At 40.8% G+C, this 25,875-nt stretch overlaps 1 protein-coding gene across 4 annotated transcripts in view; it reads left to right on the plus strand.

Annotated features, from left to right (window-relative positions):
- Window positions 1-25,875, plus strand: part of LOC111588708 (IQ motif and SEC7 domain-containing protein 1-like) — a 95,283-nt gene that overhangs the window by 18,573 nt on the left and 50,835 nt on the right. For 3 of the 4 annotated variants that reach the window (XM_055012782.1, XM_055012781.1, XM_023299221.3), the window contains one exon: window positions 8,769-8,876. In XM_055012782.1, the coding sequence (XP_054868757.1) occupies window positions 8,769-8,876 (108 nt within the window). Of the gene's footprint in view, window positions 1-8,768; window positions 8,877-23,634; window positions 23,865-25,875 lie in introns of those variants that run through there. The other variant, XM_023299215.3, reaches the window with a different exon arrangement.

Here is a 25,875-nt window from a genome sequence, read left to right on the forward strand (position 1 = left end):
GAAATGCATTATGGGATACTTTCTGAAGTCCACACAAGTCCAGTCCAGATGCGTCCTCAATAATGTGGGAGGAGCGAGAACATATTGAAATGCATCTAAATTTTACCGCCGTCACTGATGTTCTCACCTTTCCAGCATGTTGTCTCTGTAGCTCTCTCTCTCTCTCTCTCTCTTTCTTTCTCTCTCTCTCTCTCTCTCTCTCTCTACCAACCGACCGACACATCACTATTAGACAGAGGAGCTGCCACAAGCAGAGTTGCAGTTTATTTTCAGGACTATTTCTTCTGCAGCATCATACAGCGGGACGATCCCCAAGTGTCTCCAAATGGAGAAAGAACTGTGTGCATTTAAGCATGGGGCAACAATAATAACTTCATTAATTAGATTTAATTACCGAATTATCCCAACATGGAGGATTTAACAGCAGCTGTGAGCATTTCTTCATCTCAGACAGGTGATCTGTCACCCAGAGTCACAGTTTATGAGCTGCAGTTTATCATTTTCTCCCATTGCAGCCCAAACCTTCAGTTTCACTGTTTAGGAAATCAGAAATAAACCTGGCTGTTAGTTATTCGAGCACTGTGATCAGCTGCTAGTTTGGTTTTAGTCTGTTATTGCATTAACATGTGCTATATATCACTCGGTATATTGACTAGTCTCCTATGAATGACAAATATAATGTGCATACTGCGGCACTCTCTGGCGATGTGGGTGGTTTGTGAATGCAGCCATGAGGAACATTATCGGATAAGTGACCGATGTGTGAAAGGGTCCGAATGACGCAATTCCATCATTTTAATGGACTGATGAACCCAGCAATGTTCCCTGTCTGAAAGGGACTAAATCTCACTCTACAAATGTGAATGCTGTAGTTATTGAAAGATGTAGAAATGTTCTTAGCTGCAATACTCTGACTTGGGTGGAACTGCTTGTGGACAACGGGAATTTTATGAAATACTAAACTATTCAGTGCTATTTCACTCTGACTAAGTGATGATGATGAAAAGTCATTTACAAATAAACAAATGAGTCAAAAAAAGATTTATCCTTTTTTAAAATGAGCTCTTTTTCATGTCCTTACTTTGAATTCATCCACTTCAGCCTATTTATCAGGATTTTAATGCTAACAAAAGAATGAAAAATTACACATAAAAATAGAGATAAAGAAATGAGCTGACCTTCTTACATTTACAATAGACAAAGCAAGTAAAACCTGGAGGCTCACAGAGGGTGAGTAGCATGAAGCCACAACAATCATGCCGTGGGTGTTTTTAAACCACAAAGCTGGTTCCTGCTGGCCACAGCTTCGAACACGGCGGACTAGCATGCCTTGGAAGACCTGCACAGCAGCTAAGGGCTCCATTATTGCAGTATAATAGGTTGTTAATGAGCCAGAGAGGGACCCCACTTGGAATTGTTCATGGAACTTAACTTTGCATTTTTGCCATGTCTTTTTTTTTTATGGCATTTTACATTAAAGGTAAACTATCAGACATTCTATTCAAGAGTTTCCTTGTTGTATTGACAAAGTGTCTTGTTGCTGCTATTGTTTTATCACCCAGGCTTATATTTCACACTGGAGTTGTTTGTTACTGAAACACACACACCTATAAGCATATGAATTACACTGGCATATACTGAACAGTTCCTGGGTCTGATAATAGAAAACTGTTTTAGTTTCCACTCGTTTTTAAACTTTGACTCCTTCGGACATGATGACATTGCCAACACCAGCTGTGTTTGTTGTGTGACTGTCATTATTAATGTTTTTTAAATAATTGGGTTCAAGGGCAGTGTCAGGTTTTTCAGACAAATAACATGCCAGCTGAAAAACATCTTTTATCATTCAGTCCATTGCAAAGAACAATATCTGGGATATTTTTTCCTGTCTAGAAAGATATGAGGGATTTTTTGACTATTATGTCTATTTTTTCTACATATATATCCCAGCTCTAGCTAGTGCTGCTCTAATGGTGAAATATAAAAGCAAAGCAGTGGAAATGGAGGACAAGGCTTCAGAGGCATACAATCCCATCTCACCAAATTGATGTTTTGATGTGGTTGGAAACCTCTCAAATGGCAGCAGCCTACTACATGCAGTTCTTGGTTGTGAATTTGGCCACTGTTCCCACAGTCTTCTCTTCATTAATATGAAGCTGGGGCCCCAAGATTGTTATTGTGCTTCTTTAAAAAATGAGGTTTTAAATTCATACGTGCATCTCTACTGGAACAGCGACTTGTCGGCAGCTGCATACACCAGTTTTGCTGATTTATACTGAAGCTGCTTGCTGACTTTTGCTCACCTTTTAGCCATAGACATGATGGCACTGATTGTTTAAATCAGTGAAAAGCTTCAGACCAGACAAGAGCAGCTCATTTACCTTGTCAGGTGCAGTTCATAATATTATAGTAATGTTTTTATGCTCATATGGACTGATTTTATAGCACATGTAATTGAGGAAATAATCAAAGACTTTTCAAAAAAATGAAGGAATCCATCCATAAACAGATCAGAGAGATTAGCTGGCTCATTGGTGATTAGAAAATACCATGTTTTGATATTTAAAAGTCTGATAAGTCAAAGTATTTTAAAAATAACACGATAGTAGTCGTAGTAGTAGTGAAAATATTAACATTAATCTTACAAGCTTCAATTACAGAGTGTTTTATATTAAAAAATAATTTAGTAATAATTAGACCCTAAGATGTAAGAAGAAGCATTCATTTAAATATTTACAGCAGTTACCATCAGTTAAGAAAAAGCCACACATTAACAGTGTGTTTTGAGCTGATGCTGCACAGCCAACGTGCTGTGGAGGAGATTCTGTTCATAGTTTGGGAGTTAAATCGGCTGTAAGAAGTGCTAAACGTTTCACCAACTTTTCTCAATGAGCGATACAGATCCTCAGCTGAGAGAGCATGTTATATCTGCAAACCTGTAGAGCGGCACATTAGCAACCCCATTAAGCGAAGCCATGCAGCTACCATAGCACAAACAATATGCACTGCGTTGCCCTGGAAACCTACATGTATTCAGTTGGTGGTGTAGAAATGCATAAATATGTATGTGTGTCCTGGTGTGCTGCCAAGTCTGTTCTACACTGATGACGTTTCAGCTGATAGAACAGAGTGGAAAGTTGATTGCTTTATTAGTATTCATCACAGAGAATATTCAATCAATAACATCCGTTTTCCTTTGATTTGACCAAAGACTAAAGTTATTTCCATGTTTCTTTTATGATGGGAAAGTGTCGGATCTAAACGATCTTCTTGAAAATTAGGTTTGAAGGTATGTAGTTTAAGGTTTTAGAGCTCTAATGTGCAGCTGTCGTGTTTGTAATAAGAAGCTGCAATGCGAGTGCACCCAGTGGGAAAATATATATATTAACAATTTTCACTTGGAGTAGTAGTGCTTTTCATCATAATACATGTTCGTATTCTTTATAGCTCTCCGCTAAAACAACTTCTTGATTGAACTAGGCAGCGCACACACCAATTTCATGTGCAAGAAATAAGTAATAAGTACTATTGCGATGCCCATTTTCTCTGATTGAGGTTTTAGGTTTTGTGGTAACAGCTTACATTTAGAAAGCCTGGCTATTCTTATCTTGCTTCGTAGTACACTCCTCCGGTAGTACAGTTACTCAGAGCCCTGGTAAGAGCTCAGAGCTGAACAGCGAAGTGGTTCCACAACAAAGCTGCATTCATTAACAACACTAAAAAAACAGGCCCATATCACCAGGTAAGAGCAGCTTGCCCTACATACTTGAATGGATTTTGCTCCAACATTGTGGGAAATAGTTAATTATGGAAGCAAAAAAAAAGGATGAAGGGTTCTGAATCTTATGAGAAACTAAACACCTACTACCTGAATACCTGTTGTTGTTGTTATTTATGGTATTATTGTTTTAAAATATACCTAATAAGCTCTTTGTTATGTGTTTGTGATGCCAAAAATTACTTACACAAACTGATTTCAAGTTGTGCAATCTTAAAAACATGACATTCAGTCAAAAATATATTAGTTATTTTTCACATTTTGCTAATTCAGATAGGAAACACACGTGCCTTCTGTGTAAAATATTATTCAGGGCATATTCAGTAACTTTCAGATTTAAAAATTCTAGTCAAGTAAAAGCAAGAAAGTTGTCAAATGGGAATGATGCCATTGAGACAACAAAATTTGGTGTGAGAAATTGTAAGTTGAACGTCTGAGGATGCAGAAATAAGAGATCAAGCCTGAACTGAGAGAATCATGACTAAAGATGAATGACAGGAAAGCATCAACTTTTTTTTTTTTTTGTTTTCCACGGGGGGCAATTCAGGCTTCATGAATTCTGATAGATGGTTTTCAGGGTGAAATATAATGATATGAATTTAAATTTCGAAATGAAGTATTTACAAGGTGTTGGAACTGGTATTATTTTGGCCCTATTCTGCTTCCGTAGCAACCTTCACTATGCACAATGAAGCAGTCATCCTTGGTGAAAACTCACTGTATGCTGCTGCTCCTGATGCTTTCCGTACGATGTGGATTTAATATCTTAGTGTAAATATTATGTAGCATCTATTTAAAAAAAAAAAAAAAAAAAAAAAGTGAGCCGCCAGTTCCAGTTTCTCCATCGTTGACGTGGTTTATCTTGGCTCCAAGTTCCCTTTTGTATCGTGGCGTGAAGCTGTCTAAAAATCACTACAGCTGCCAAAGCAGCACTCTGCTGACAACACACAGTAGACTTACAGTCACTTACATCTCTCACCCTGTTAGTATGCCACATCATGACACCAGTGAGCCTGCCTGTTTAAAATTTTGTGTATTACATGGCTTGGTAGGTTTCATTATCATTAATAATGTAAAATCCACTGAACTTGGCACAGGCGCTATAAATAAATAAGCCGTGCTCCCGAAGGATTGCTTTGCACTGGTTTGATAGAAGTTGGAGTGAGCGTGGATGTGCATGTGTGTGTGGAGACCAAGATTGGCCCAGTCAATGATGGGGGATTATTCTCACACACACTCCATGGCTAATGAGAGAGGAATAACAACATGGCGGTCTTTAATTGGTCGGCTGTTCTGTAATCAGAATGGATGGCTTCATTCAGATGTGATTAGAACTGGGCCCAGATAGGCAGGCAGGCGCTCAGTGACCTGCTTTTATTGGATTGTTCTTCAGTGAATGTTTGATGATAAGATGTTCCCCCACTCCCACTCCACCTGATGCACTTTTGTACGGCACTCATTCACAAACACAGACGAGCACACGGCAAAGACCTATGTAGCCGTGGAGCTGTGCAACACTTTATTACACCGAGAACGCTGGATGAAAATACTCTTATTTATCCCTGTTTACTTGTACCCAGTGAGATTGCATGTAGTGATGGATGGCAGTTGTTATATTTGTCGGAGAGTGCCTGAGAATGAAGAACTAATTGAAGTTTCACAGTGTTTGCGGTGGTGAATCCATAGCTGTGGCCCTTCTGCACGCTTTGTCTGTTTTTTGTTTTATTGAACACACGAAGGCCAGAGTCGCCTGTCAGAGACCTGCAGCATAGTGACTGACTGGAGGTATTCTGGAAAGCCTTGGTGAGGTCTGAGGCTTTTATTCTCCTGTAGTGCTCTGCAGAATGTCGGAGAAACAGAGAGGCGAGGATTATACAGCTCAACCATTATTGCAGAAATGACAATAAAAAGAATGAAGCTTCGCTGGGCTGTTGTTGTGGAGGTCAAAGCATCTCTCAAAGCGTGTCTCAGAACAACACCAGTAAGCAAAGTGTTGCCAATCAATTGAAACGTTAACTCCAGCCAACTGGTTGTTGTAAATGGATTGTGGGATGATTTATGAAGCACAAAGAGGAATTAACATACATTTAGGTAGAGCAAAGAGATTGCACTCTTGCAAGTTGTTTTGCAGATGAGGCATTTGCTGAAATAGCCACGGAGCTACAGTTTTCTATCTGAAAGCAGGAACTCTTTCTAAAGCAGCACAATGTGTGGAATGAACTGCATTTAATTCACACAGAAATCTAACCTAAAAAGAACTAGCCCGTCCTCCGATGCTGTGACAGCGCGTCAGTGCAGCTGAGCTGACATTTGTCTGCGGGGACAAGAGGTGACAGTGCTCTGTTTCACAACCGGTCCAGTGCTGTCTCGCACCCTCACCGGGTGCTCTCCTCAGAGATCACACAAATCTATCGTCTCCTCTTGCCTCCTTCACCGTCTCTCGTTGCTATGGAGAGCGATGCTCATCTCTGACGGCTAGCACACAGAGCGTGCCGTCTTTGTCTTTGTGCGAGTCCCTTTTGACCGAGCAAACTGGATTCCGTGTCTCAATTCTGAAAAACACTCCCCTCCTCAGGAATTGAACAAAACACAGCGCGTGTGCAGTGTTTGCTGAAAGAAAGCAAAGAATGGCGTGGTTTTTTTTCAGGCGCAGAACATCTCTCTGCGGTGGAAAACAGCTGCTGTGTTTTTATGTACTGTGAGTGTTTGTGCGTTAGTCTTTGCACCGACGGATGTTAAACAAGGTCTGAGTGTTTGACTCTGTGGCGCTCCGTGGTGTAACTGCGGAAGAAAATTCAGACTAATTCAAGGTTCGTAGCTCCCAACTGAGCCAAAGCAGAGACATTAGCATTTTTGAAGTTAATAATTCATTATTCCGAAACAGCAGCAAATGGCAGCAGCCGTGACACGATTAGCCCCTGATACATCTCAGGGCCTCAGTGCAGGAATCTTGGTACCTACGCTGGGTTAAAGAATAATGGAAAATTCTATCTATTGGTATGAATGCTTTTCTGAGAGGCATGACTGTGGAGAAGGATGTGACTTTTTGGAGACCTCTTTCCCTCAGAGGTTGTTGGCGTTTACAAGTTGACAACTTGAGAAATGTGCTTGGCCCATCTGAGACAACCAGCCCAAAGGTGGCGCGGCTCAGTGGAAAACGTAAAAATAAACAATCGATGAGAGAGAAATGTCTCTGTGGAAATTGTGTCCAGTGGAAGTTGAAATATCTGAGCACCTGCAGAGGGCAAAACTTCTGTAACTGCTGCTCACTATGATGCCACACTTACACTGTGGAACCTTGCTTGTCTGTGGTCAACCAGGTGCTGTTTGTCTATCCCTAAATCATACCATGTTTGAATTTTATGAATTAATATTACTGGGGGTCTTATACTTTCCATTACTTTTGTGTCTGATGCAATTTACAGATTCAAATAGATGAGCAAGTAATTTATCAAATACAGTGTGACAAAAAGCAACCGAGTGTCCCAAAAATGTTTAATAGCTATATTGGTCCACAGAGAAAAATGCATTATTTTCACAAAAATACAGTAAAATTGTAAGATAGTTAGGTTTTTAAAGGATATTCTTGGAATGGACCATAGTAACATAGAAAACAACTTGAGCTTTGTAGTGAATTATCTCAAACTATGACCTTTTCCTAAATCTGAGTAATTTTCATGTCTAAACCAAACAAAGTAGTAGGGTTGACTGATACGGGTTTTTCAGGGCCAATACTGAAGTCGAATATTGGTGCTCAAAAAAGACCTATAACCTAACCCATATTTGGAACTGATATACATGAAATGTAATGTTATACCAGCACGTGATAACAGGAACCTGTCATTCCTAACTAGACTTTTTCACTATACTGTACTACTACAACTGAATATGTACAATAGAAATAGGAGTGATTAAATTAGAACACACTCGTCTGTTTCTGTGAGATCGACTGAGATTGATCAGTTTGTCTCCTGCAATTACGTCTGCTGTTCTTCTCTATTGTCTTAATCTTTCACTGTTCTATCACTTTTATTGACCACTAAGGTCTAGATCTTAAAGCATAATTAATTATTGTTTTTCAGACTCTGAGTCAGGCTAATTTGTGGCTGCAGTCTAGCTTAGCCGCTAGCTGTTAGCGTAGCTTTAGCCAAATTTCCTGGTTAATAGCAACGGCTTGTGTTTCATGTTCAGTTTTTGAAATTTCTGCTTGAGAGACATTTCTGAGACTAGAGTGACGACAGACAGAGATTGGAGGCTGCATACCTCTAGTAGATGATGTAATTCATCAATGATTGGTCAATAAAAATGCTGATGCCGATAATGGGAAAAATGCCAAATATCGGCCACGATAAAAGACAAGGCCGATAATTGGTCTGTCCCTACAAAGTATCCCCCCCCCCCCCCCCCCCCAAAAAAAAAAAAAAAAAAACCCGATCAAGAAATTTTGGTAACTAAAGTGAAGGAAGTGATTTTCTAGCAAAATCAAATGCAAACTGTGACTGAAAATGAAAATTTAAAGCAAGTGAAACACCCCGAAACAGCAGAACCACTCTGGACATAAGCCCTTGTCTCCAAAATGAAAGTCTTCTGACTTTAGCCTCCAGCCTCTTTGTGCAGGCTTTGTTGTCTCTTTTATGTTTTGGGTGAAAGAAACTGGTTACTGGTGCAGGCCAGTAGAAAAGGTAGCAAAGGTATCTCACAATTTTACAGGCTTTACTGTGAAACTCATATTTCTGTGCTGTGGACCAAGGTAGCTTTAGCACATTTTGATGTGAGCCTGTGTTGCAAACAGAAGTGTATCATAACATGTTGAATGTATATTAACTGGTTTACTCTATTTATATTAGAGAAATATCATGCAGTATCATTGAGAAATCCATGAAAAATGAAGCGCAGAGCCGTCGTTTGACACTGAAAGGTCTCTTTTATATCTGTCCTTGTATGTTTCCACATTTGGGCTCTTGTTGTAACACAGTTTGTCCTTCTGCAGGAGACATGCGTCCCTCCCGGTCGAAGTCACAGAGAATCCTGGGAGGCTGGTGTCTGAAGGCTGCAGAAGAGTCACCCCCTGCCGCAAGTGGAAGTCGGCTTCCTTTGGGTACAGTAAGATGTTATTTTTACAGCTACATGCTTGATGTTTAATTTATCCCTCAATCATCGCAGCGTTTCCAGCTCCACAGCACAACAATATTTTCGTGTCTTGCTATTGTCTGAAAGTCATCACAGCTCATGTTGATGCTCTGCTAATTAGCCTGTGTGTGTCAGATGCGCTGGGTATCGCAGCTTGACGGTGGCAAACTTTGTTGTGTCCTGGTGTTTGGCGGTTTTTGCAGCTGTTTTGAAGTCCTCAGCTTTGTGTAACACGGTGCTGCTTTGTTGTTTTCCTGATTTGTGCGGTGAACTTTTCTGACCACATGCCCTGTAGGAGGAGATCATTAGAAACAGCCTTAATGAAATGCGATTCCTGCTTATATATGGGCCTTCCCTGCTGCTCAACCATTTGCCTGCTCTGAGCTCGGACCTGGAGAGAGCGTTGCAACAACAGAGGAGAAAAGAGAATTGCGTCGGTGGGACAGACTTTGGGGGCTTCAAAAGGCTGGAGAGACTTTCAGAGACGCCTCCTATTGCTGTACGCTTCATCATCAAAAAGCAATGTGTGCCTAATCCACAGCCCACTTTTGGCTCATGTGCAGCCCAAAAATAAATCCCTGTGCATAGTGGGAACCCGTTCTATTTTTAAAGAGCAGCGTTCAGAAGTTTGTGATGAGTCTGAACATCTGTGGGTTGTTTTTAGACTTTGGTAATATTGCAGAAATTACGCATTTGCTATTTCTTGCTGATTAACACCTCACTCATTTGTGCTCTCAGTTCGATTGTTGCTCAGTAACTAATTTTCAAGTACAGCTCAGAGCTAATAGGTTAAATGGATCATGAATGTAAACAAGACGATGCCAGTGATCAGAGGGTGATTGTTTTCCCCTCCAGCTTGTTTTTTTCTCTCTAGGCATAGCCAGACAGACACACTGTTACCATCCGTTAGCTACTAAATGTTTACAGTTCAGGGTAACACGCACCAATTAAATGCTTCGTCATTTTAATTTTGCTGATTTGTTTCAGATGGCTGCATGTCTCAGAGGGAATTATTAAATCGCAAAAGTGAATTTCTGTTGATTTTGTTCCTTTTCGTTGAGGGAATATTTAGTCCTTGGGCGGCACACTGAAAAAAATGAATGCTTGTCTTTGAATCAAGGCTCAGAATTAGACACACACACAGTACATAAAAACCTGTACATGCTCTCCTAAGAAATGTTGAATGCCAGGGGTGACTGAAATGCAACACGGATCGCCACATAACTCAAACTGAAAGCAAACATTTGTCATAAAGGCCTTGGTCACAGCTGTCTTTTGTCATGTCTGACTTATTTTTTGGGTATTATTTCCTTGAGCAAAACACAAAACTCGCTCGACACGATGTGACAAAGTGGTCCTGTGGCATATTTCAAGCCATGATGTTTCAGTTTTGTGGTTTGCACTGCACACCACAGAGCCAGCAGACAACAACATTTTTCACATTGTATCTGAAGAGAAATTTGGAAAAATGTTGGGTAATCATTCTCTATCGAAGCGCCCGCTGTGGCTGTGTGAGGCTCTCGGTGAATGATTGATCTTTGTGACGGTGTTTTCTGACTGTGGCACTAACAGCAAGAGAGGGAGTGAAATATTAATTACCCTGCCGTTTGTGATCTGCCGTGCCGTGCCCTGCAGTAAGCCGAATCACGTCGCTTGTTTTAGTTGCGTTTGAGTGAGCGTGATGGGGAAAAAAATGTTGAAGAAAACTTGAATTGTGGGAAGCGTTTGTAGTTGTAACATTATTCATTACTAACTTTTGTTGAAAAAAGTGAGAAAAAGGGAAGAAAGATTTGCATTTAGCTGCTGCAGCCCAGTTATTTTAAGCTTGGGCTGGTGTCAGACATCTGTTGGATGCTATCATTGTGGGAGAAGTTTCAGGAATTGCACATTTTGGAAACTAAGTTAAAGACACTATTAGGAATTAATGAGACAGCTTTGGTGTTGAAACAGTGTTGCTCGCAGACACCGGCTTGCTCAACATGTTTAATGCCACAGTCGGGGGGATCTCTGGGGACGGCCAATCGCATTCAGAGCAAACAGAGCAGATGGTAGACCTTAATAGCAGAAACATACTGCACAAATGAGCCTTTCCTTCTGTTGTAATCTTCCTTTTTTTTGTAAACTTCTTCTACTTGTATCAGTCTGGACCTGCTCTTTCTAGCTGCTTACCTCTTTTCTCATCTCCTGCCACAAAGCATTCATATTTCATCAGCTATTGTGCTACACAGGCAGTCTAACAGCTTCGATGCGATAACTTACTCGCAATGCCTACATGTATATATTCGAATGAATGCAGATGGACGACTGGTTCTGTTGATTCTGCCACAAAGCCTTTTAATATCAGAAGAGGGAGCACAGAGTAAATAAGCTCAGCGCTACAACAGTAAGCCTGCAAACAGCTCACGTCACCAACACCAGAGTGGAATAGCAATCTCACCCAAATGTTAGGAGCACAAAAGGAAATCTACACCCAACAGATTCATTATATGATTTGATTTCTGTAAACAGACGATAGACCGCAAGTGTAGTAGGCCTGCTTGTTAGGTTTCTGAACTAAAACCCGACTAAGACATGCAAAAATTTCCAGAAAGAGAGATTACTACAGTCTAACAGAGCTTTCACTTTATTTGAAATGCTGTTGGTCTAGCAGTCTTCTATCCACTGTACTCTAGTGTACAATGTTTATTGTCACATTAGCAAAGGCAGCAGAAACCGTTCTGACACCCCAAGCTAATGTCTTCAAGTTAGGGCCTGATTGATTTACATGCCTGCTGATTTTAGGCCTATCATAGATGCATCATTGTTGGCGTATGTGTTGTCTGATATAAAAGCTGATTTTAAAAGAACATAATGCAGAAAAAGAAAATAAAAAGGAAAGAAAGAAGCTAATATAAGTTAAAAGTGGCATCATCACATGGTTTGTCCAGCAGATTGCACTCCAATTCCATTGTCTGTAACATTCTCAGCAGCACATGCAGCAGAGTAAGCATCACATCTGAACAGACTGTGGTGCGGAGTCAAATGGTGTCTTCACAGTAAGCTGATAGCTAGTTTGCTGGAAGCCTCGCTAGCAAACTGCGTAGCTACTATCACAACTTGCCAGTTGATTAGAAGCTAATGCATTAGTATTGAAGTCCATTCTTACTGTACATTATAACGTAAATAGGAATCAATAGTAAGTAGAAACTGTTCAAGACTCTCATTCACTGTATTAACAAAAGTTAACATGTAAAAGTCTGTTTTTCCCCTGAATGCAGCAAACTTTATGTTATTCTTTTGACTGTTATACATTAGCAGCAGTGTTTTGCTTAGGATGAAATTTTGACTAGCGACGAAAAAAATACATGTATTTTAAAAATCTGCCCATGTATTGATAACCGACTTTCTTTCCTCCAAAATCACGATTGGCATTGTCCCCAAAAATCTAGTATTGGTCCGGCTCTACTTTGGATGTCTTGCTTGTGATCAATCAACAGTCCAAAATTATATTTGGAAGAAAATGCAGAGATACATTTTAACACTTAAAAGGGTAGAATCAGAAAATAGCTGTAGTTTGTTTCTTGATTAAACAGCAGATTGATAGTTTCAGCTGTGTTCATTTAGTCAACCGGATTGTGTAAACATGCCTCAACAAAATAAAGTAACTTTAACTTTGATCCAGATGGCGTGGAAGAAAATGGGAGCAAAATTTCATTGACTTCAGCACCTTGGACAGCGAAATGTAAGGATTCAGACACGAGTTCTCGCTGTTATCATCAGCGAGCTGAATTACTGAGATGTAACAGGTCTGATGATGCCTCCGGTGCAGTGGAATATCTGCGCCTGAACATAGGTGGTAAATTACATGACCTTTTATCGGAGCACCCACATCAAATTTACGAACATGTTCCTCAAGGTGTTTAATGTCTTTCTATTCTTAACTTGGCTGCAGAAGCACAGTCGGTGGAGAGCTTTCAATAAACCTGAGCCTGTAAGCCTCGGAGGAGGAGGGAGGAAAAATCCTAGCAAAGTGATCATGAAAAAAGAATTAAATGTTAAAACTGTGAAAAGTGAATGGATAAAATGAAACAATTACTTTCATATGAATTATAAATTTTACAGTTTAACTGCCATTATCTATAAAAATGACTAATCTAGCAGCTGCAGCACTCACTCAGAGCAGCAGAATGTGCTAAAGTTTGTTTGAGCTTGACTGAAGGTGCAGCACAGAAGAACAATATGCATGATAATAAATAACAACGATTTATTTTACAGTTTATACCAAAACATTTGCATTCAGTTACTTAAAAATCTTTAGGCAAGGTGAGGCCAGAATTCCTGCTGTTCGTGATGTAAAACGTCAGGACAGATTTTGCCCTCAAATTAATTAAATGCATCACCTGAAGCTAGAAGCTCTGAACATAAATTCAGCTTGACAACTAAGTTCGGAGTCTGTTCCGGTAATTCTTGACATCTTTTTTCCCTTTTTATTTTGAGCCTTTCTGTTTCAGTCACCATTATTTCCTCCTTTGTAGGACTTTTGGCTGTTTCATTTCTTCTCCTCTGCCTTCCCATGACTGTTGTGTGTCTTGTGCTGTGCAGCAGCGAGAGGTGGAAGCAGGAAGTGTGTTTATGTCAGACTGAGAAAGCCAGTCCAACAGGGATGCAGAATTGCAGCTTATTGTGAGACAGGGTAATTGCTCTATACGGTTTACTGAGGGAGAAAAAATCCAAATTTATCTGAAGGCATGTGGGTGCAAGTTGAAAGAAAATGACACAAAAGCGGCGTATTATATGACCAAATGTAATGCAGGAATATAGAGATCCTCATCAGTTCTTCTGTTTGTGGCACTTCCTCCATATCATTAAACCACATGAAGGAAAAAGCATGTTTTAACTGATTGGGGTATTGCCTGTGCATTAGCTGCTGTATTCACCGCCTGCAGCTGGCTTCTAGTTCAGTCCCGTCCAGAGTTAAGACCTCTCTGCACCCATCAATCCCAGCTCAAGGCTGAATGAAGGCTTTTTAAACACCCAAGATGCTCTTCCTCTCCCTTTTCCTGATTCACTTTTTTTTCTCCAGATATTCTCTTTCTTCTTCCACTCGGTCCAAAAAAATACCATCTACTGCTCTGTTTCCTTTCAGCCTCTCTGACTGTTTTTCTGTGCGTCTTTCTATCTCATCCATTAGAAGAACGCATCAAAGTTGACTAATAGCTTTGGGGAAGGGGATTTACAGAAGCAGGGCTTGGTGGTCAAGTGTAAATCTTTTTTTCAAGAGTTTACATCCCTTTATTAAAGGATTTATTTGTGTTCTAGGTACTGATTTGGTAGAACAGATCTGTAGCTGGAGCTCCATTTCACGTATCAATAATTCATATGCTTTATGATCTTCATTATGGTGAATGACTATTTCAGAATAGAACCTGTGATTATCTCCAGGCCCTCTAATAATACCGCTGCAGAGCTTATTGATCCCAGTGAATGGCCTGTCTTGCCCGGATCACAGACCACTAGCCTCATAGCTGAAGCAGGCAGTGTGTGATTTGCTGAGTGCTGGAGGCAGGAAGGAATATGGTGGCACATGCTGTAGAAATGGAGATGCAGGTTCATGAACCCTGCATCATGGCTGTTATTGTATGCATTTTACTACAACATTTTCTCCTATGTAAGGCCTTGAAAGTACATGAGGTCATTCGGACCAAGGACTTAACAAGACAGTAAACATTCGTTGTATGTGGCAGCAAACAGTCCTTGGTAAATGAATGAGCAGCTGTTATGTAGAATAGTTACTGCTGGTTTAAAAAAAGCAGCATTGAAAGTGTCTTCCGCCTCCCATAAATGTCAGCCAGTTGCATGAATTCTTCCTTTATTGGGCTCTTTTTATTTACTGCTGTTAGTTTTGATTTCACCAGATGGGAAATCACAACTGCACAATCATTTAATAGGGCTATGAAACAGAGGGCCCGCTTCCGCAATGTGTTTGAATTCTTGGGAAAGCTCTCGGCCGTCTTTGAAGTTCGCAGCTTCTGTTTCGTCATCACATTCTCTAAAAGTTAATTACAGGCTCCGTGCTGCGCTCTGAAGCTGGATCGCTGGAAACACACAGTTATGATTCAGGAGTGCACAGAGGCCATGTGGCTTACGATAAGTTGCTTTGACTCTAAGTAAGAGACTTGTGAATGTGAGGCTCTTTGTGCCTTTCACTTCACTCAGCAGCTCCACTGTTTGGGGATAATGGAGAATGAATGAATGAATGAATGTGTGTGTGTGTGCTGTCTTTGTTTTGCATTCAGACAGCCGTGCCACGCATAAACAGTTTTATAGGATCATGATATGATACAATAAAGGCTGGACAGCAATCAGCTGTGAGCGTATTGGCTGTGCTCCATGTGTATTTTCAATCCAATTTTCAAGTGCTCTAGACTGATTTAAATTGATGCTGCACCAAGTTGTGGAGCAAATGATCATGTTTCAACAGCTGCATCATGTCCATGTTAGAGTTTTCTTTAAAAACACTAATGCTGAAAGAATTTGTTGATTTATCAGTTGGTTGAATCATTGAGAATTAATTACAAGGATTTTTTATAACCAGTTTGCTGTTGCAGCATCTCAGATGCAATAATTTACTGCTTTTCTCTGCTTTACGTTATTGAAAACTGAGCATGTTTCAGTTTTGAGTTGCTGTTTTTCCCACTAAATTGAAAAAACAACATAGAAATAGTGAAAATAATAACCCTCACTATCTGGAAAAGCCTGATGAATGCTGTGACATTGTTCACGGTTTGTTAGCGTAGCAGCTTATTAGGTAGTTACACAACATGTTGTTTTCTTTAGATCATTTTTCATTCTGCTCTATTTAAAAGGGAGAGCAGCGTGAAAACACACGATTACCTTGAGAGTCACAATAACCAAGATGTCCTTTAAAACACTGTTACTGCAGCATGAATCTTACTTGCGGCTGCAGCCTTAAACTGTTGAATCCTGAATCTAGTATCAGCCCACGAACCCCCTCAGTAATTTGTCAGGACTTTATCTATGGCATTCTTTTTTCAGCAGATTAAAAAAATAAGAAAAAAAACTCAATCTGCAAGCTGTATGCATGAAAAAGCGGCTTAATTATAACAAAACGGGTATTTTAGCGCTCCTCTCCAGAAAGGCTGGAGTTTCAGTCGAGGCTGAATAAGTGCAACGTGTCTATCATAAACGCATCTCTCCAGCAGTAATGGGAAAGCACCCAGATGTCTGGCGACGGTGCACAGGTGTTACATTTCAAGATAAAATCATGTGTGACATCGGTGTGATTTGGAAAGCCTTTCGGTGATACAACTGCGACCGAAGCACCTCGAGCTGTTGAAAACACGTCAGAGCATCCTTGTTTCTCCACCAGCGCTGTGCTTTCCCTGGGAAATTAGATGTAGTGATAGATTAGTGATACTGTGCGACTCCCTCACGAGGCTTATCCCTTCATCGGTTCCATGCTACAGTAATATCGGGGGGAAAAAAGGGGCCTCCCAGCATTTCAGGTCTCAGTTTGATGGGAGGCATTTGTAATTCTGTAGTTCTGTATCTCTGCTCAGGTCGAGTGGAGGGAGGGCTCGCTGGGAGAAGGTGAGGGAGCAACGAGTCGCACGCTTTTCCCCAGGAAATAACACAGGAGAGCATGATCCCTTGTTCTGAGCTGCTTTTTCAGCTCCACAGCTCAAGAGGAGGGATTTGACTGTGTACAAGATATTAGGGTCAATATATAATTGCAGGACTTTTTGTAACATAGTTGACAGGTATCATAGTTGACATTTTTGCTGTTTTCAGGCCTAAAATCAACATGGCTGCCTAAAACCAAACACCACATGGCATTTTTACAGAAAAATTCTTCTAAATATTATATATACAATTGAGTAAAATTGTAACTGAAAGTTATTTATAAAGATATTGTAGTAAACCTGTTGACATGTGATAAATCCACACACTACTTTATATTAAATAACTCAGAAAGCCTTGGAGTCTGGCCAGTCTTTTCTTCAGGAGGAAATGACATCATGTGGAGCAGGTCATGTGATCTGGAATTAACACACTTCCTTGAGAGGTGTTTTTGTAATGGCTAACTTAGTTGAAAGTGTTTTCTCGGACACAGATACAATTTGTTGTTTTCCATATAAAATTTGATATATTGCTAAAAAATATCTGTCATGATTATCTCAACTTATTAAAAAGAACACAATCAAAACAATTTTTGAATAAGCTCATTTTATTATTGTTTAGCAAATTAGAAGGTGGTTGTTATTAAATTTGGACAGTTGTTTAGTTGACATTTTAATGATATCCAGTCATTTTTTATTAATAAGTGATTGCTTCCATAATAAATAATTATGGAATTTGTAAGGACATGATTGTAAAGAACATAAAACCATTTTTTTTTAAACTTTTAATGAAATATACGCAAGATATATCCCATGGACTTCAAAAGTCCCTCAATTATATATATTGACTCATGAACAAGATGCTGCTAAATGTATGATCTGTTTGTGTTTGGAGGGCAAAATATCCAGAGTGAGGAGCAGAATGACAAACCATAGATGACAGAGGGTTTAAACACTTACAATAATGAAACCTAAATCACCTCATCATTGGCCTTTTGCTGAAAATGCACATGCAGTATAATGGAAGGTACACATTGAATTTTTTGCTACCTGTCTGCACTGTATGAGTATTATTATTCTAGCACAGAGCAGTGACCCCACAGTGAGACATGCTTCTGGCTAGAATGACTTTTAGCACTGAAAAATCGCTATTAAATGTGCTATAATTGCTTTAGGAGTGCATATAAGACTATGCAGAGATTTCCAAAGGTAACTGAAGAAACTACGACAAAATACAGTGCATGTTATTACAGTCATTTCCAACTTTTATCAGCTATAGTTATTTCTGTTTAGATTAAGATTTTACATTAAATCACAAATGATAATATGCATTTGGTACATTGTTAAGATTAAAGCAGTAGTTTATAGCCTTGTTGACTTGCAATCCCTTAATAAATTCCGATGAAATGTAATAAAAGCATCTATTTAAGCTGTATTTTATGCTTAATTTTGTAAAATTATTTAAAATCTACTGTAGAAAAATGCTACCTACAAACTAATGAATCAAGTGTTAAGAGTTTAACAATTTAATATAAGTGATAAATCAGTCACAGCTAATTTTTGTGCATGTTTAGTACGGTTCCTTAATTTTGATTTTAAATGCATGGTCTAATGAGGTCATGTTTTCACTGTAGTTTGTCTGTCAGCAAGATTATGTAAAAAATAATTCCAGGTAACATATCGTGTCCCTTTTCAGCAAATTGGTCAAAATCCTTCAGTCTTTCAGCTTAAAATTCTGTCAAAAAAATGGTTAATTTCAACTATGGCTGTGTTTACTTTTTTATCGTTTAAACAACTAACCATTTCATAAATTAATTGATTGATTATACAGTGAAGAAAATAAGAATTAGATGCAGCTCTGTCTTACACAAAGCATTGTTTTTCAGCTCTTTTGCTCTGAGAACCAATGAGTTGCTGCTGTTCCTGCCCCGTCCAGGAAGAACATGCTGTCTGCGTTTCTGTTGGTTAGTTAGGTGTGTGGTCTTACTGGCTTGTAAAGCTGGGAGACTAACTAAATGTGGGGGCGGCTGAGGAATGGCAGAAGTAAACATCCTCATATCTTACCAGCTTATATTTTATTCCTACAAGTTTAAAACAACCACAAAACACAATAAAAATGGATTTTTCACCGCATGGGACCTCTAAAATAGTCAGCCAAATTGTTATTGACTTTGGTGGAGGTCTGAGCTCTCTGCATGCCCTTCTGGTTTTATCTGTAATAATTAATCTACTGGTATTTTCACTTCAGTCAAGGATCTGAGTATATTGTTCTTCCACTGCTGAAGATTTCAGAGATATGTGAGGAGTGCTGGAGCTTTACACCAGTATTGACATTAGCTTATCAAGAAGTCTAAACGCCTGCGATGGTGGAATCAGCTGAGGCCTGAGGGGTCAAGTAATGTCTCTGTGTGTGCTTCATAGTAAGAGGCAGAGAGACAGCTCTTTGTTTGGCCCGCCATGAAAAGCTCGTCTGTCTTCTGCCTCTGATGTTCTCAGGCTTGAGGCCAAGTCAGTGACAGAAGGAGCCTTTGCACAGCACTGTGCCCTCTGCCAGCGAGCTACAGAGAGGCTGTGCTGCGTCGCTACATGGAAAAAACAGCAGGGAAACTAACCCTCTCACCTGTTATCTCCTGGCCAGGATGCAGAGGTCACTATCTGAAAGGTGGGGGTCACTATTCTCAGCTGCTGACACTAATTGGGTTGGGCAGGAAAATGTTTTTGTGGAACAAATCTTTCATGGGCGTATTTCTAATCAGAAGAAGCTGCTCAGACCTGAGCATAACAAAGCTGAAATAACTAAAGAGGATGTGATTAAAAAAACAACTGCAACTTGTTAAAATAAAACACATAAACTGTACATAAAGAGGATAATTTCTGGGATTTAGTCGTTGTCAACTTTCCTCTTACTTGCTAAAACGATCATGGATTATTTCCTTATTTTGCTTTCACATGTGGCCCAACAATAGACCTCCTGATTCACCACATCATGATGTTTCATGCAGAGGAAGTGATGCACTGCCATCTTGTGGTTTGTAACTCTAAGTGCCGTGAAGAATGCCTGTTCTCCCCCACTTGTCTCACTCGTTCTTACTCTCTCTCTGTCTCTCTGATGTGTTTGAAGTGGGACTGAGGTCTCATGAGAGCAGACAGGATCCCTGCAGAGCAGATGAGTTTAGGCTTTCTTCCATTTGGCACTGACAGTTCCATCAGTACTGTTGTTCCTACACATTGTGCAGACACATACGAAGCACTCTGCGCTCTGAGTGCAGTTTCTCTTGTTAGAGCTTGATAAGATAAAAGACACGGAGCCACTTTTAAAGGAGGAAAACCAGATTGCTCTTTGATGGGAATAAAGTGCTGCATCAGTTTTGAGAAGTTCAGACGTCCAGACCTTACTGCTGCTTTGTGACCTCCAGCTCTCTGTTATCTGTCTTTATATCAGCTAAAGCAGCTCAGCAGACACTGACAGCCAGTTCAGCTAGAAACAAGCTGTGGGGAAATGATGTTATTTTTCAATCCCAGATGAGCAACTCTTGAGTGTTTTTTTTTGTTGTCTTTTTTTTGTCTCTTCTATTTAAACAAAGATAAATTTATACAGCACCAACTGAAGTAGGAAAACAATGTTTTGTGCAAGATAGAGTTGCATCTAATGCTTATTTTCATCACTAAATAATCTATCAGTTCATTATTTTACAAACTGATTAAGAAAAAAAAGTCAAAAATTAATAACTGACTATCACAGATGACTAAAACCAGCAAATATTTGTCTTCTGGAAGCCGTAACTGACCTTTTTCATTAAAAAAAAAAAAAAATCGTCGATCAGTTATCCCAATCGTTGCTGGTTACTTTCTTTGCTTACTGTCCCTTGCCTAATATGTTTATTATTTCAGCGCTACTGTAAGAACGTGAGTCACTCTCAGCTGACTCCTTTGATATTTTCCTCTGCTGTTAAGCTTCATTAAAACAGTCCTGTGACTGTTAGCTCCCTCCTGTTTCTCCACAAATGGTTTCTGTACGTTTACTGAATGTCAGCTCACTGTGAAAAGTCTCCGGTTTCTGTCTTTCCCTAGAGGACAGATGTGTGATGATTAGGCTGAAAACCATCAGTTAACATGACTGTGTGCCCCAGTTTGTATATGTATGTTAATCTATGTGTGCTTTGTGTGGGTTTTTTATGTACATGCATTTATGAAATTTTTCATGCAATCCTGCACAGAGTCCTAGAAACACTCGATGCCTGATGGATTAAAAGCGGCCATATGGCGACGGGAGAGAGCTGTGAGTTTGGCATACGAAGGCCAGTGAATGCAGTATTTGGCCACGTAGCAACGTACCGTATCTTGATGCCAGAAAATGTCTTTGCATCTTCAATAGTAACTTCTGCATTTGCAATTGTGTTTGTGCCTGTTTACGTGTTAAATCCTGCTCTTCTGTTCTGGAATACTGCAACCATGAAATTAAGGTTGTTTATCAGTTTGAGGGAACATCTTGCTCACTACTGTGTCCCTCCATCTGTGTGTGTTCTGACTGTTAACGCTCTGATGTAGGTTAGCTGATATATACTCTAAAGGTTGGATAGAATAGAGCTCACCATTTCCCTGTCAGAACCACTCCACCCCTCACAACCTTTGGTCATGTCAGGCATTCTCATAAACACACAGAGAAAGCCCACAAATTGGCCAACAGTCAACCTGGAAGTTACATACCAATAGTGCACTGTCTTGTTGCTCTATAGGTGATGTTACGAGACATGTGCTGTACAGAATGGCAGGAGTTTAAAAGGCTTAAAGTGCAAAGATCTGTCAGTTAAAGGCTGCGATATTCAGAACATCCAAATATTAACAAAGGTAAATCGGCCTGTCAGTTGCGCTAACCTCATAGCCTTTTCTCAAAAGGCTCAAAACCTAAAGTTTGTCCTTGGTTTTTAAAAATGAGTTTACATTTTCTGTGAGCATGAATGGTCTGACTACTAACATTCTGCTCCGATTGCAATCATTATGCAAATTGATGGAAATCCACATATTGTGACATTTTGTCATTGCCTGAGGAAAGATCATGGGGTGGCCAAAATGGAAAGGGTTTATCTTTGAATTACACCAAAAACATTTACATTCACCTGAGGAGGTTGAACATCGTAACTTTCATGGCAGACTGTCCACTGACTGTGAAGAAATCATGCACTCTAATGAACTGTCTTGTAAAATTCCAGCAAAATGACAGTTTACAGTATTTTTTTACAGTACTCTACATTAGAATATGAGGTTTAGTACTGTAACTACACATTCCAGGAATATACTGTATGTTGCTACTGTAATCAGCATTACGTGGGTTACGTGTGAACATACACCACAAATAACAATGTCTTAAATCTTTATGATCCTGAATTGAGATATATGGACGATGATTGAACATCAGTTGCTGCATGTGGCTCACTCCATTACTCTAATAATGAAAATAATGCATTTTTTATCAGTCATTCTTCAGATTGTACAAGATTTAACTGTGTTTTGGACAGAATTTGGCTGTATTTTTACAGTGATATATTACAGTACGCTTTGGACATGGCAAATTGATTTGATCGACTGTGACGTGCTGAAAACATCAGTTGGTTTTCCACATACGTACAACCGTGCGCACAAACACCCATGACGCAGTGGAGGCTGTATGTCAGACCTTGAAGAATCAGCACTTATGCTTGATACTTAGAAGCCGGTGCAATTACACAGCCACTGTAACTGGGGTTACTTCGATGACGCACGTATACAATTAGCCACTACACAAGTTCATTAAGAAAAAGACAGAGGTCTTACATTATAGTTCACCTTGAAGTTAGCTCTCCATACATCGACAGCGCTGCGTGCCATCGAGTCTGCTTGGGATGAAACACATCCTCCCCTGGAGACTGTGAGCCATCAGCCTGGGCTTTCTGTCTCTACCTTACTGTGTCCATGCATGTGTGTGTGTTTGCCTTTATAAAGTCCTGATGAGAGCTTTTCTTCATACACACTCTCACTGTGGATGCTGTTACCTGGCGGAGGTGTCAACAGCTGTACCGTCTTTTTCCTAATAGAGACAGTACATTACGGCTGAAAAAAACTCCAGCCCAGTGTACGCCATGTACAATTTGTGATCATTTTGACCCATTTTGCAGCCAACATCTCCATTTACCTTCAGAATTTAGATGGAATCTTCAGTAACGCTGCCTTATTTCTGCTTAATATTTCACGCTTCATTTATGGTTTTGGCTTCACTTGTACATGATGCAACGTCAGTGCAAGCCGTGTTCTTTCTGTTCTGCTTAACTCAGTGGCATCACAAAGTAAAGAACTGTACCACACTTTGTAGCTCATTTACCAAATTGCCTATTTTCCAGCGGATTATTTGTGAAATGTTCACAAGTCTGCATTATCTAGTTTCTGTCTAATTAACTGGAGCAGTGCAGCATCTTTACCTGCTTGCACCATTCCTCATTAGACTGAAAAGCCTTGTGTGTGTTTTGAAAGACACTAGAGAGGAAAGTGCATTGATTCCAGAAGAGCGAAGGATGCAGAGGGAGGGTAGGGGCTGAGTATGTGAGAAGAAGAGAAATGGGAAAAGGGAGAGAGAGAGATGAGGAGAGAGGGAGTGAAAACAAACTAGGAGGGAGGGGAGAGGGAGCAGGCATGATAATGAGCCCTACCTCTGACACATCCTCCTGTTTCTATGGAGACCAAGGAGCCAATCGTACGGCCCTGCTGAGGACTGTACTACTGAGAGGGTGGAGAGAGGTGTGCGCAGATGCTTCTCTGTATTTATGAGAGGCGGTCAAATCCCAGTTAAATCTCCCAGCGGCTCTCCTGCAGGTCGTGTCCGCTTGCATTGATTTAGGTGCGGCTCTCACCTCATTGGCGCTGATACCTGTAAAGAATGACCAAGAATAGAGGCTTCTCACCATGCAGCTCCTTTAGCTCCTGGGCTTTACAACACCCCGCACCTTGCACCTCTTCCTCCTCCTCCTCCTCCTCCTGCATCACCAGCCTCCTCCTCCACCTCCCCCCCTCCCTCCCCATCCACCCCACCCCTCAAGCTGCCAGCCTCTTGGATGCTCCTTGTTACATCACACACACCGCTCTCTGGCAGCCCATGTTTGTGACTGGGAGGGAGAGGGAGAGTGAACACGAGTGAGCCCGTGTGCGCACGCTGTCCCACCGTCGAGCCCCCCGTTGACCAGAAACAGGATGGACAAACCGAGCGTGTGGCGCGCCGTGGTGAGCAGCACGGACCCCCGGCGGACGCGAGACCCCGGGTCCCACTCGAGCAGACCGGGCTCTGCCATGGGTTACCGACTCTACGACATGTGAGTAGCATGATCGGTGCGAGTGCTGTCGTGCAGGCGGGCACATAGGCTCGACTGGCAGGGGCGGCACTGGTGTAGCTCCCATTCACAGAGACAGCAGTGGAGTGGGTGGCGGTGGAAAGCACGGTGTCTACCTCTGTAGTGTCCATGCTGAGTCACCTATGGCATCCAGACCTCGCTTTCTCCTCTCATGTTCCCTTCCTGTGTTCCTCGTAAACAACAGCTCTCTCCTGGGGAGGGGCGGCGAGGCGGAACATACGTTTGTGTGAATGACATTCTAAGATTCTGCCGGGATGACTTAATACCATGTGTCTCAATGCAAAGTGATGAAACCTAAGTGTTGTTTTGTGTTTGCGAGCTCACCGTTCTGACTGAAATCACAACAGAGTCATGTGAATGGTGGCATTGGAGCCTCGGGTGGCTGGGAAAAATGACTCATTTCTGGATGATGCTGTGACAGCTCGTACTGGGCACATGAGTTCCCCTCAGCTTCTGCTGTGTATTTGTGGGTGTGAGTGTGTTCTTGTGTGCGATTGGTACAATGTGTATGTGCGTGTGGTATCGCTGCCTGTGTGTGTAAAAATGCGGCTGGGTCTGAGCTGTTATTTTTGGGATGGCGATGAGTTCTACAGCTTGTGTGGAAAGCTTACATTTCTACTTCAGTAAATCAGTGTCAATACTGATGGGATGAAGGGTTGACAAAATTCAATTTCGTGGCTTTTTTTTTTGGAGTTTCTATTATTGGTGTGGTGCTGCATAAGAAATTTCTGCACACAATCTGCCCTTGCTTAGTACGCCTTCAGCTGAATAAGCATTTTGCTACCTTATTTCTCTGCAGAGGCACATTCAAGTTAGTTTTCCTTGTTATCGCATGTTTAGGCTGCATCACTGTGGATTCCTTCACAACCCTGTAATTGTAACCGTGTATGGAAACGCTTGTATTTTTCACACATGTACTTAACAGCTGGTGCATAAGGTTGAGCTGAATTACCCTGTCATGTCATGATCTAATACCGACATTGGGGATCAGTCATCTTAATGAATAGGAGACCTTCATGGGTCTCTACTGTGTCTTTCACAGTCTGCAATCTGCCACTTAAATCTCTGCCTTGTTTCCATTCCTTGTGTCCAGCAGTTTCCTTGCTGTGTACCAGTAATTATACTTTTTATTACATGCTTGATTTAGAAGCACTTTTCTGGTTTTTGCCGTTGCATAAGAAGCAATTGAACTTCTCAGCCTTTTTGTGGTTTGAGATAGTGGCTGACTTCTTTCCTCCCTTTTCCCTCACAGCTTATATCCAAGGAAAGCTTTAACCACAGAAAGTCATGTGACCCGGCCTAGAGGTGCTGACCTCAGGAAGGTGAAATTGTGGTGCAAATAAATGACTTTCTGAAACACTGGCTGCTATTGTTAGGTGACAGATGAGACGTGCTGCAGATTGACACCAATATGTAGGCTTTTCCGTCTGTCAAACAGGCTGACGGTCTCAGTGTTGGGCCAGTCCTCCTTTTTAATGAGGAGCTGTAGTGAGATGAGCCTGTTCTGTTGTAAATGTCATTTCATCATCACTGGCAGCTGCTTGTCCCTCTAGAATTCTAATGCAGTGCCCACAACACTGGAAGGCAAAGAGGAGGAGGAGGATATCCTACACTTCACTACTCCCACCTGAAGGGATGGAGAGGTTGTCCAGGGCTGAGTAAAGCACTGATATGCAAGTTGTATTCTATTTGTGGAACAATTGCATGTGCAATTTGTTGTCCTTAGAATATATCCTCTGCTTATTATGAAGGTCAATTCAGGTTTTTACAGTAAATAATCAAACCAGGTCTGTTTATTTGCCCCCACATGTTACAATATCTGACAGAGAGTTTTGGTTATTGGTTGGTTTTGAACTGGTGCAGAGCAACTAGGCCATACAGAGATATTCTGTTTTCACATTGCACAAGTGAAAATACTGGCATCTGGTGCAAAATCAAGACTTGAACAACTCTATACTACATATCTATTAGA

Source organism: Amphiprion ocellaris, chromosome 8 (genome assembly GCF_022539595.1).
Source record: "Amphiprion ocellaris isolate individual 3 ecotype Okinawa chromosome 8, ASM2253959v1, whole genome shotgun sequence".
Taxonomy (NCBI): Eukaryota; Metazoa; Chordata; class Actinopteri; family Pomacentridae; genus Amphiprion; species Amphiprion ocellaris.